Consider the following 13,009-nt stretch of genomic DNA (forward strand, 5'->3'; position numbering starts at 1 on the left):
AAATTAGTCATTGCGAACTCCCGTTGTAACATAAGTTGCAACATGGCCCTCGATCACGACTTGAGCTGAGTTTTGGTTACGTTGCGGACGACCTCAAGACCCATCAACCTCCCGGTCATGCTTAGTGCGAGTCGATGCGACCCAAATCTCCCGATCCCGATCGCCGGCAACTAGCCTACCTCCTCAGTTCCTCATCACGCAGTCCCCTCGCAAGAGACGCACGTCCTTGTGCGTCTTCATGAAACTTGCCAAACTTAGTCTTCAATCTTCCAAGTTTGGTCTTCAAAGATTTCTCCAAACTTGATCTTCAATTCACCCAAGTTTGGTCTTCAAATCTTGCCTTCAATAGATCTTCAATCAATCAATTCAATCATCAAGGATTTTTCAAATCATATCTCCTTCATGCCATGAATAGATCTTTCTTTAATTAAGCTCCACCATATTTAGTCTTCAATCATATCTCTCTAAGTATGGTCTTGATATGATCTTGTCTTCATGTTTCCAAGAATAATTCCACCAAGATCTTTAAGATAGCTTCACCATGATCTTCAAGATATTTGGCTCCATGTTAGAGACTTACTAAAAATAGCTCCACCAAGATCTTCAAGATGTTTGCCTTGCACTCCAAGTCTTCTTGCCATGTCACCATGCTTGCCACATCATCAATTATGCTTTGTCACCTTGGTTGCCACGTCACTTGGTCTAGGTGACAAATCATGCCAATAAATAGTGCGGTTGCACTAACAACTGTGATCAATGTACACTTATTCTTTTCGGCTTTGACGGTAATTGTTTTGATCTATTTGGCGGTAGTTTATGATTGCCAAGAAAACAACTTTTTATGTGTAATGTTTTTAGTGTGAAGCAGTGAATGTCTAGTTTGTGGGGTTTAGAGTTATAGGTAATTGGAGTTTAATGGATTTGAAAATGTGTATTATATTAGCTCTGTGTTTGATTGGAAGATTTACAAATTTGGATTTTTAGAGATTTTTTATTTTATTTTTAGGATATGAAAATTAGATTTATAAGTATTGTATTTTGATTGAGAGAGTCCATAAATTTACCCGGCAACAAGGGGAGCTGGCATCCCTTGTTTTTGTGTTCGTGATAGCAATTTTTCCAAAATCAATGAGGCCAATTTTAGCTTGGTTAGTTTGAGTTAAGTTGAAAGCATGGCAGAGGATAACAATCATTAGAAAAAGAAAATATAAACCAAAGGAAAACAACATAAAAGAAAAAAAAAAAGAAAAAAAAGGAAAGAAGTTGAACCACAACAACATATGAAACATGAATAGTTTATCTAAGACTTGAGCAATGAAGGCATAGGGTACAGGATATGAACATGTAAGAAAACTAATAAACTATTTACCAAAAAATTAAATAGTTATTGATAGTTCCGCGGGGTGTCTATGGGCTTAATCAATCCCAATTATGAGCTTCTACACTAATAGTTATATCCCGGGATAAAGCTAGCTACATATATCAACTACATGCATATAATTCTGAACAGAGTTGTAAATTAGTACGTAGTTACACCTAATACTAAAAAATATGTTATAATCTTAAGGTGCAAAGCAATGTAAGAAACAAAAATGTAAAATTTTGAGCACTAATAGTACATTGGTTATGATTATATGCTATAGTTATGGGGTAACAACTTTTTTTGAATATTTCACATCTACAATAAATAATACAATTACTTACTTCCCTTCCTCGGAGTAAATCAAGCTTATCCAGGATTGTCTGTCAATATCTAAGCTATCAATCTAAGGTGAAAAATTGAGGATCATTTTTCAAAAATCATGTTTTAATTGTTAATCCTATTGTGCTGATTGTTAGTTCTATAGTGCTGATTGAAAAACATTAATTATTTTTAATTATAATCATTATGCTTTTTTTTATTTTTTATGTAATTTTATTAATCATCTATTTTAAAATATAAATTTATAATTAATGTATTAAGTTATGTAAATAACATCTATATATATATATATATATATATATATATATATATATATATATATATATATATATAGGCGGTTAGAATAATTACCCTTGTAAAAATTCTTTCCCAAACACAAAAATTATCATTAAAAAAAAATATAATTAATTTATTCTTATTTTTACAAAAAAGACTAGTATATTATATTTTTATAATATAACATTAGACCAATGACTTCTTAGTTTATTGGTACCAAGTTTTTTGTTTAGGATGTTCATGTTCTATTGATGATAAATATATATAACATTGGTACATATTATTATAAAAATAATTATATTTATTGTATTTTATCAGCAATATTAATAAACGATATAATTCCAAATAAAAATTCAAAAAAAATACAAAATCGTAAATAAGGATGGAAGATATAATTGTAATTTTCATAATCTTAATTTTGTATTAATAAATCTTATACATTATAAGGGGGTTGCTGCAAAATTTCCGTCTAACTTAAAAATACCCTAAAAAAATTCATCTCCCCTCTCTCCTCTCACCTTCTTGGTCGCCATCTCCCCCTCGTTGTTGTCATCCCCCGCAGCCTCTCGCCGGAGAGGCGGTCTCCGGCGCCTCTCCCTCTCTTTCTCTTGTTGGGGTGACTTCGCCGCCATCACCTCTCCTTCACTCTCCGGTGAGAGCTTCTCTTTCTATATTTTTGTGTGTTTCCTTTGTTTTTCTTTGTATTATTCTTCATCGCCATCGGATTTCGCCACCGTTGTTTTTTCATTGTGTTGAGTTTGTAGGGGTTTAATTAAGGATAAAAATGCCGAATTAATTAGTAGAAAATTGACATTTAAATAAATTTTTTACGAGTTTAAATAATAAAAAGAAAATTTGAAGAGATGGTGGTCCCAAAATAGAAAGCTGAAAAACAAATTTAATTAAAAAAAATAAAATTTTGGGGAAAAAAAAGTACGAAACGACTAATGAGTAATAACAGGAACTTTTTAAAAATTTATTATTTTTATATTTTTAAAAATTTTAAAAATATAAATAATGAGATAGCCCATCAATCAAGTCTTAAGAATGTTACATATGAAAGGTCCGGATCCTCACCCAACTTATTCATTGTATATTGAATTTCTGTGTGATTTGTCATGGAAGATTTAAATACCAAAAAAACTTTATTATTGCATTCCAGTGTGATATCTCGCGGAAGATTTAGTTATCATAAAATTAGATGGTGTATTTTTACATATGTTGTTATATTTTTATTTTTGTAGTTATTAAAAATATTTATATATATAAGATTAGTGATCTAACAACTTATGCTAATTTCATTCTTTGAGGTTATATCAATGTTTTCAGAATCGGACCGGCCGGTCAGACCGGCAGAACTGGGAACCGGCCCGTAGTCCGGTCCGGTTCTATAGAAATGGTTGACCGGGAGTCAACCAGGTTAAACCCGGCGAACCGCCCGGTTTGACCAGAACCGGGTTGACCCCGGTTCTAAAAATTTGTTTTAACTTTAATTGTTTCACAACTTTCACGGGCTTCAATTCAGTGAATCACCTACCTCCAACTCCAAGCTCTGAAAAAGGCTAAAAAACTGATGCTTGCTCCCTCTCTCCAACTCCAAGTTCATTGAACTGAGCCCCTTTTCTCTCTCTCTCTCTGGTATTCACGGGCAAGCAATCCCTTATTCATTTTGGTTTTCAACTTTTTATTTTTTTCACTGCATTTCAGTCCATATAAAAAAAATTTCTCTCTCTCTCTCTCTCTTATTCATACAATCTCTCTCTCTCATGCAACCCTTTTCATTTTGCATGCAACTACTGCACATGCAAATCCTTTTTCATTTTGGTTTTCAACTTTTTAGTTTTTTTTACTGTATTTCAGTTTATATAAAAAAAAATTTCACTACATATCAGTCCATATAAAAAATTTTATTTATAATTTTTTCATTTGATTAAATTGGACATGGAATATATATATGTGAGTTTAGAATTTTAGAAAAAATATATATATATATATATATATATATAATTATTACATCATCCGGTCCAACCGATTGATCCATAACCCAGTTGCTTGGCCGGTTCATTTTCCGGTCCGGTTCTGAAAATATTGGGTTATATTTATCAATCATACGATTTATGTTAATTTCACATTCATGATTATATTTATAATAAAATAATAACTGTCAGATAATAATCCAATCGAATATTGATCTATGTATATAAAATTTATAATAATTATAAAAATTGTAATAATTAGCACGTGTGATTATATAACGCCGCCGCTGACTGTTGGAGTTTGTTTCCACGCTAGTGCTCTTCCTTCCGACTGCCAATGGACTCCATCGCCGCCGCCCTCCCCCATGCTTCCATGGCGGCCATTCACGCCTTCCAAGCCCCTCCACGTCGCTTGCGTTTCTGCATCTCCGCCTCCACCTCCTCCCCGGCGGCCATTACCCCACAGCTCGAGGCGTCGCGCTCTCCGGCGCTTCCTCTTCTCAAGGTGACCACGGAGTCCTTGCAGTATGAAAGTGGCTACCTTGGTGGTATATCGGAGAAGACTCCTCTTCGTTCCGGCGAGAGAAGCGGCGAGGATGGTGCCCTTAACCCGATGGCGTATCTTACGAGCATTCTTTCGTCTAAGGTTTATGATGTCGCCATTGAATCCCCCCTTCAGCTTGCTTCGAAGTTGTCTGAGAGGCTAGGGGTTAATTTGTGGCTCAAAAGAGAGGACTTGCAACCTGTAAGTAATGCTGCCCCTTTTTAATTTCTTCTTTTTTTAATTAGGTTTTGATTCTGAGTAGTATGAAAGTTTTGATTTTGGTTTTGATTTTGATTTTAAAGGTGTTCTCGTTTAAATTGAGGGGAGCTTATAATATGATGGCAAGGCTTTCAAAAGAGCAGTTGGAGAAAGGGGTTATCTGCTCGTCAGCTGGAAATCATGCTCAAGGTGTTGCATTGTCTGCTCAGAGACTAGGCTGTGATGCTGTGATTGCAATGCCAGTCACAACACCTGAAATTAAGGTTTCTTGTAAATTACTTTTGTGATAGCATTGCTTCTAGTTTGTTTGCTATTTATATTTTAAATATTGGATTTTAACACCTCTGATGGCTAAATGAAAATTTGTGATGAATTGAATAGCAAGTTGTACCACAAAAGGACCTGGTGTTAGTGGTGGAATTAAAGCATTTGAAAGAATTATATAAATGATCTAGATTTCACTGAGGTGCAGGCACCTAATATGAGTCTTTTTGGTCTATCTTTTAATGTTGTTTTTCCCATCTTGTAGACTGATCTTTATTATGTTCATCTGTGTGCAGTGGAAATCTGTTGAGAGGCTAGGTGCTACAGTGGTTCTTGTTGGAGATTCTTATGATGAAGCACAGTTATATGCTAAGAAAAGGGCAGAGCAGGAAGGCCGCACTTTCATACCTCCTTTTGACCATCCTGATGTAATTATGGGGCAGGGAACTATTGGAATGGAAATAATTCGGCAGTTGAAAAGCCCAGTGCATGCAATTTTTGTACCTGTTGGAGGTGGAGGGTTAATTGCAGGAATCGCCGCATATGTAAAGCGAGTTCGCCCTGAGGTTAGTTAGCAATCTAGTTTGTTCTCAAAGTTCTGTTACGATTTGCTTGTGCTTGTCCTAATGACTGTGACCTCTTAAGAAGTGGCGTAAGTAGTTGCCAACAGCATTCACATAAGGGAAGCTTAATAGAAAGGATCACTGAATTTTCCTCGTCTCTAGAAATCATATCGTGCTTAGGGATATGCCTAAAGTTATCAATTTTATTTATGCTTTTCTATTGTTAATACAAGCAAACATCAATGTCCTTGTTTATTTGTTCCCAATGAAAATGCTGAAAGAAGATTGTACTCATTAGATATCTTCTGAAGTTTTTTACTTGTTTTTTGATTGTCTTGTTTCACTTTTTGTGTTTTACATCTGATTATTTTGTCTATTAAAAGTCCCTTCAAATTGAATTTAGTGTGACCGGGGAACTATGGAGTTTTTTCTCAGCATATGCTTCACAGACAATTGGTTGGAATTAATCTGAATGATGCCATAATATGATGTCTTATTACACTTTGTTTTGTCTGAATAGGGCTTGAAAGTTAGAATTCATGACTTCTCTCCGTTCTAGCGCAGATAAAGATAATTGGAGTGGAGCCATATGATGCAAATGCAATGGCGTTATCTTTACATCATGGGCAGAGAGTCATGCTAGAGCAGGTGGGGGGCTTTGCTGATGGTGTGGCTGTCAAAGTTGTTGGAGAAGAAACTTTCCGATTATGTAGGGAGTTGGTAGATGGAGTGGTTCTTGTTGGTCGTGATGCTATTTGTGCTTCTATAAAGGTGAAATTTCATTTACCTTCCAAGCATATACATGTACATATATATATATACATATACATATATTTATATATATGTATTATAATTCTATTATATATTACTTAGCCATGCAATGTAGTTCACTGATTTCAAAATGTTCGATATAGTTCCTATACTTTGCTATTTTTGTTCATTTTTCTCATTCGGATTGTCGCTATGAGCTCTGTAATATATGATTATTTTATCCACTATCCCCAATCTGGAATATTTATATTTATAGTTTTTAAAACAACTTATGAGCTTGTAATGTGATAAAATCTGATAAGCTTGGAAGCATTTTACTCCATTCACTTGTGTCCTAAATTTCATGTTGACATAGAAAATGGATAAAATAATTGTGGCAGCCTAAGTCATTCCTAAAATGAAAAGTAAGAAAGGGTAAAAGGACCATATTGAATATTTTGAAAGTGCTTGGATGATGAAAATTAACATTGAGGCAAAGCATAGAGAGTCCAAAAATGGCTTTATCCCTTTTAAGAATATTAGTTCCATTTATTTTATATATTGTTAGGAAATTACACTAGAGAGCATTGTTATTAGACTTATTTGTGCAATTATTTTAATTATTCTTGTTCTTTTTCCTCCTTTTATAATGTGCTAAGCATGTTTTTATTGCTATCTTAATGGTATATCAATACAAAGATTGATGTTCTAATATTTGTTGTTGAATTATTTTTTTGATTTTTGTAGAATATGTTTGAGGAGAAAAGGAGCATCTTGGAACCAGCTGGTGCTCTTTCCCTAGCAGGTGCAGAAGCATACTGTAAGTACTATGGCTTGAGGGATGAGACTGTAGTTGCAATTACTAGTGGAGCAAATATGAACTTTGATAGGCTGAGGTTAGTTACTGAACTTGCTGATGTTGGTCGGAAACGAGAGGCTGTTCTTGCAACTTTTCTTCCAGAGGAGCGGGGAAGTTTTAAGCATTTTGTTGAAATGGTAGGATGAGAATAAACTTGATTATTTCTGCTTTTGGTTTTACACAATTATGCTCTTTGATTTTAAATTAAATGTGACTTTCTAGGTTGGTCCAATGAACATCACAGAGTTCAAGTACAGATATGATGCCCGTGGAGAAAAAGCACTGGTTCTTTACAGGTAAGCAGTTGCTTTAATTTCTGGTAAAATAAAACTATAGCCTTTACAACTCATTTTTGTTAGTTTTGGCCATTAAATGGATTGCCACAGTGTTCCTAGATCTAGTTAATCTCAGGTTTGAAGGAACTAGTCAATTCAATTTTTGTGTTCGTCTTTGTTTGCCTGTTCACTGTTTATGTGGATTTTGTGGAAAAACCCATTTTGATGCCATCTTCTTTCAACTGTCCTCTACTTTAAGTTGAGCCTCACTTACAAAGGCTAATTGCTAACATATGCATGTATCAATACAATGTCTAGATAACATTGTCTTTTTTCTTTATCATTTGTTGTGCAGTGTTGGATTACATACTGAAAGTGATCTAGGAGCTATGGTAAATCGCATGGAGAGCTCACAGCTCAAGACGGTGAACCTGACCAACAATGACTTGGCAAAGGATCACCTACGGCACCTTGTACTGCCCTTGACTGATTATTGTTTTTCCATCCTGTCACTGTTATGTGCATATCTTCCATCTTGGTTTAACTTGAGGGACTATGTTAAGAATCACAAACATATAGAGAAGTCCTTAAGGCTATTTCTTGAAAACATTTCCATGGTCACCCTATATTCATTAAGATTTTTGAGGCAAATACACAGAGATACTTGTTCTTTATGTTCTCAAAATATGAAAATGGTAATGGCTTCAAATTTAATTCCCATCCAACCTGGAGTCCTAACTAATACCAACATGTCCATTTTATGGTTTTCTTGCTATCTTAAGCTGGTTCTAATTTTTTTTGGACACATGATTCTGCTATGGATGTGGTCATTCTGTGTTATTGATGTATATTTTTTTTTTTTTTGGTCATGAAGAACACCAAAGTGATTTTGTATCCTTTCATGATTTAATTGCCCAGTAGAATAGTTTCAGGTTCACATAATGGATTCTTGGATTCAGAAGTCTCATTATTTACTTGTCATTTCAACTGTGTTCATTCCAAATCCTAGGTATCTTTCTTGCCTGATGATTAGTAGCCTGCTTCTGTGTATCCGTTAAGTTCAACACATACCTTGAAATGTACATTCTAAAATGCATTTATTTGGACTAAAATATTCTAGATAAACTTTATAGTTATTAATGATTCTTTTAATTGTGACTCATGCCCAATTATTAAATGACCTAAAATTTTTTCTGACCATTCCAGATAATTTTCTTTGGGGTTAACTTTTTTTTTTTTTAAACGTATTTCAAGGCCTCATTGGAGGTATTTATGTTTCTTATTTGTATGCTTGCCCCTATACTGATGGTGAGATCTGCATCTAGCATCGAAGCATCTAACAAACTGCAGTGTTACCTGTTATCAGTTTCTCTCCTTTTCTTGCGTGGATGCTCTTGCATTTGATTGGGTCGAATTTTGAGATAAACATGTCCTATACTGTAACATGTTTCATTCAGTTATTATCTATCAAATTCTTTTACATAAATCATTCTGTGATAACTATTTTATTTGATTTGGTTGCTTTGCTGTAATGTATGACAATGGTTCGACACATATTGCTGCAAGATGAAAAATTTAATGAGATGGTTAATTGTGTTACTTTAATTCTTGCATCATTTATCCAGATGGGAGGCAGGACAAATGTGGGCAATGAACTTTTGTGCCGGTTCGTATTCCCCGAGAGGCCAGGTGCTCTTATGAAATTCTTGGATGCTTTCAGTCCTCGTTGGAATATTAGCTTGTTCCATTATCGAGCACAGGTATGGAGCTTCTTAGTTCTTGATCGTTTCAAGTGCTTTAAAATCCTTAATGAGCTGGAATATGTGATGCTACAAAAAGTGCAGATTTCCACCAGATGAACAAGATTAATTTATACAGAAAAAAAAGTTTTGAATTATGTATAAAGATTCATGCTACAAAGGGCTTCTTGTTTTATGCCTTTACTATTTGTCCTTGTGCTTTGTTTAACATTTGTTCTTCCATCTTCATGTTGCCAGGGTGAGACAGGTGCAAATGTGTTAGTTGGAATCCAAGTCCCGAATGAGGAAAGAAAAGAATTCCAAAATCAAGCTCAGACCCTTGGCTATGAATATGCCTATGAGATTAACAATGAGGCGTATCGGCTTTTGATGCAGTGACTGCCAAATCAAGAATTATAACAATTGATGCTGGTAGTGTTTTTGCTCTAAGATCAAACTGCCGGAATCTTGATACGCCTGCCAACACTGAAGGTATTTAAGACCAAGTATCGGTTGAACTTCTTTTACCTCTAATCCTATATATTATCTGATAATTGCCTCGATGAGTATCGGAAACCTTCTCCTGTTGTTGTTCTTGTTGTCATTAGCCTTTTCGTTATTATGTGACTCTAAAACTGTCCATGATGGTAATGTTCTAATTTGCCAGGCCACGATGCAAGTTAAACATTCCAAATTATTTAACTTAATGTTAAACCTGGCAAGCTACTTTGCAGAAAGTTTTTATACATTTGATTTGGAGAAATCTGGATTCTTTGTTTGGGGAAAGGTGATTAAAAATGCTGCATCATCAAATGTGACTAATTTCCGGCAGTGTGGTTTGTATTCGGGTATTTTGGAATAAATGTCTGGTTGAATATATGTATTTTTTTCGCGTAATGGTCGCAGCAGTATTTCATGAACTATTTTATTTTATTTTTAAATATAGTTTTATTTTAGTTTTCAAAACATTTTATGAAATACTAGGTGATCAAATTTTAATGAACTACTACTGAGAGTACACTCAAACCCAAAATGTTTTGGAGTTTTATTTGTGTTAACAGAGGAATTTGCACCGTTTATTTATACAAGTTATCATGAACTTTAAATTTTATTTGTTTTGGTGATTTAGAATCATTATTAATCCAATCAATGATTAATATAAATTAATGATTAATGCTTTTAATTTTATAGTGCCAATTAATAATTGCGTAATCTGATCCTGTAAAGAAATAATTCATTCCAAAATTATGATTTCTTTGGTTTGATAGTTTGGGACAATCAAGTTATTCCAATTTAGAATCAAGAAGTTTTCTGAAAAAAAGAGGTCAAATATTAAGATGCTTTATTTCCTGATCCAAATTGAATGCATGTTGAAAATTATCGAGTCTGCGCTTCTGGTGAGAGAAGGGAAAGGTAAATTGTAGAAGTGATACATAATTGGAGTTTTGAGGATTTAAAAATTTATATTAGAAAACACGTATTTCATTGGAAAATTTGCAACTCTAGATTAAGATACGTTTCTTGAAAAGGCAGAATGATTTTTAAAAAAACTTGTAGTAATATTGGGGAAAAAATAATATGTTTAATGAGCCATGAGTAATGGGAGAAAAAATAATTATTAGTGAAAATAATGTTAGAAACAATTAGATTATTAAAATAAATACCATAAAGATTTAAAAAAATTCACAAATTTAAAATAATTAAAAAAAAAAAAAAAATCTTGATTTCCTTTTGTAACTTGGCATGAAGAAGAATTTAGAAAAAATCCAGGAATACAAGTAGGATTCCATATATAACTAGATATAAAAACTAAAATGGAAGATTTTATAAAAAAGGGTGATTTATTCCAAGACTTTAGGAGTAGCCTATGAATTGATCCTAAATAATAAATTAATAAGAATAGATTTTAAGGATTTAAGTGTAAAACAAATAAAACAAATATATTATCATATTAGCATATTAATTAAAATAATTAACGGGTATGGATTTGAATTTAGAGAAAAATATTTGGAAGAATTAAAAAACATAAGAATTTTTTATTAACAAACATTTGTCTTCTATTGCTACAAGGGACTTGGTTACATAGTTCCCACAATTAAAAAAAAATGCAAATGAACATGCTTGTATTGTAGTCACAGTTTTCTCTAATGCTTATGGATAAACTATGGGGTAAGGTTCAGGTTGCATGACTCCCATGGTGATAAGAATACTGAAGATTCTGCTGGCTGTGTAGATTCCATTTCTAACATCGCAGATGAACAAGCCATGGGTTCTAAATAATTATCCATTTCTAAATGTCTTAAAATATTTTATATTTGTTCTATATCTTTCTCTATTTTTTTTATTTTTGGGATATTGTTAAATTTTCTCCTTATTTTCACTGACTTCCCCATTCATTCTTGTTTGTTATTTGTATAGAGTCAACAATTCTATTTCTAGAATATGAAAGAGAACATTTTAATATTATGTTATCTTTGAATTCTCTTAAATCCTTAATCATCTTTCCTAATTCTACGGGATTTATTTGTTTCTCGGCTTCTATTTTTAGGCATTACTTTTAGTCTTTTTGTATTATTATACTTTTCCCTTTATCTTTTATAATTTTTAGCTCTTCGTGTAACTTGCTAACTTCTTCCTCTAAGGTTTTTATTCTTTTTAATAATTGTTCTATTATTTTTTTTATCTTTATTTGGTATGTTATTAGACCTTTCTATCTTTTGTTCTTCAAAATTAAAATGATAAAAATCTGAGACGCATTTTCTGCATAAAGATAATTCACATTTTTTTACAAGTTGCTCTATGTCTTGGTATATGGAATCTATAGCATTTATCACATTTTGATTTATAATTTATTTTAAAAGGTTCAAACTCGAGTACAGTTTTTAAAGTCTTCAACTTGATTATATCGTTCAAATAAATATTTTGGATTTATATCTAGATTATATGTTTACGTAATTATCGTATATCATGAAAATCTATTAAATCTTTAGAGAAAATATTTGGTCGTTCATTTCCATCAAATATACTACACACATCACTATCATTTTCACTATCATTGCTGTCAATACTTACTATGTCTAGCTCATCATGGATTTCTAAATTTTGATATATACATGTTTAATCTTTCTTTTTTAATTGTGGATTTTTTACATTCTTTAGCATAATGTCCTTTTATAACACATAAATAACATTTGCATTTTCCTAGGGGTTTATGTGTTTTGAATTTTTTAACATGATTTGGTTTATATCTTCTTTTTTTAAAATATTGGCTTCTTTTAAGTCCTTTATGTTTTTTTATATTCTTTATTAAGAGATAGTACATAAATTTTACTACAATAATTATAATTTGAAATTTGTCTATTTGCTTCTGTTTCTAAATATTTATCTTTTAAATAATTAAATGTAAACATTACTGCTGGTCCTATTCCAGTTAAATTTTCATGTCCTCTATCTATCCAATGTTTTAGAATTATATCAACTAATGGTTTAGAGAGTTTATTAAACCATCTTTTAGTTAATTAATTATTTGTAAATGATCTTCCTATTTTAGCTGCTAGAGTGATATATGCTTGGCTAAATTGTACTATTTCACCAAAATTATTATTCTGGAGTCTTTCTAAATCTCTAGATGTCATATCGTGTAATAATGTATCCCCTCTGGATGGATTTGTTCCTAATATGATTTGTCTTATTTGTCCTATTACATTATAAATAATATCCGTCATCTGTACCATATGTTGATATTCTTCTGCATAATTAATTCACGATCATATCTACATTCTATTTAGAAATTTACATCATCTATATCTTCTGGTAATTTTTCAAAATCTACTATCCTGTCA

General features: G+C 32.5%; 1 protein-coding gene across 1 annotated transcript; it reads left to right on the forward strand.

Annotated features, from left to right (window-relative positions):
• Positions 1 to 2,472: 2,472 nt before the first annotated feature.
• LOC120267535 (threonine dehydratase 1 biosynthetic, chloroplastic) lies at positions 2,473 to 9,930 on the forward strand. The gene is made up of 10 exons (XM_039275215.1): positions 2,473 to 2,630; positions 4,271 to 4,699; positions 4,801 to 4,980; positions 5,278 to 5,547; positions 6,109 to 6,315; positions 7,042 to 7,290; positions 7,376 to 7,449; positions 7,784 to 7,901; positions 9,054 to 9,188; positions 9,426 to 9,930. The coding sequence occupies exons 2-10, from the start codon at positions 4,292 to 4,294 to the stop codon at positions 9,564 to 9,566; spliced, it is 1,782 nt and encodes a 593-aa protein (XP_039131149.1). The 5' UTR covers positions 2,473 to 2,630; positions 4,271 to 4,291; the 3' UTR covers positions 9,567 to 9,930.
• Positions 9,931 to 13,009: the final 3,079 nt, after the last annotated feature.

Source organism: Dioscorea cayenensis, chromosome 8 (genome assembly GCF_009730915.1).
Source record: "Dioscorea cayenensis subsp. rotundata cultivar TDr96_F1 chromosome 8, TDr96_F1_v2_PseudoChromosome.rev07_lg8_w22 25.fasta, whole genome shotgun sequence".
NCBI classification, from domain to species: Eukaryota; Viridiplantae; Streptophyta; class Magnoliopsida; order Dioscoreales; family Dioscoreaceae; genus Dioscorea; species Dioscorea cayenensis.

What these genes read in the sequence shown, in the direction of transcription:
- LOC120267535 (XM_039275215.1), top strand. Translation starts at nt 4,292, where the DNA reads ATGGACTCCATCGCCGCCGCCCTCCCCCATGCTTCCATGGCGGCCATT. An exon ending in TAAAGCGAGTTCGCCCTGAG is followed by an intron (nt 5,548 to 6,108) that starts GTTAGTTAGCAA and finishes GTTCTAGCGCAG; the next exon opens with ATAAAGATAATTGGAGTGGA. An exon ending in TGTTCCATTATCGAGCACAG is followed by an intron (nt 9,189 to 9,425) that starts GTATGGAGCTTC and finishes TCATGTTGCCAG; the next exon opens with GGTGAGACAGGTGCAAATGT.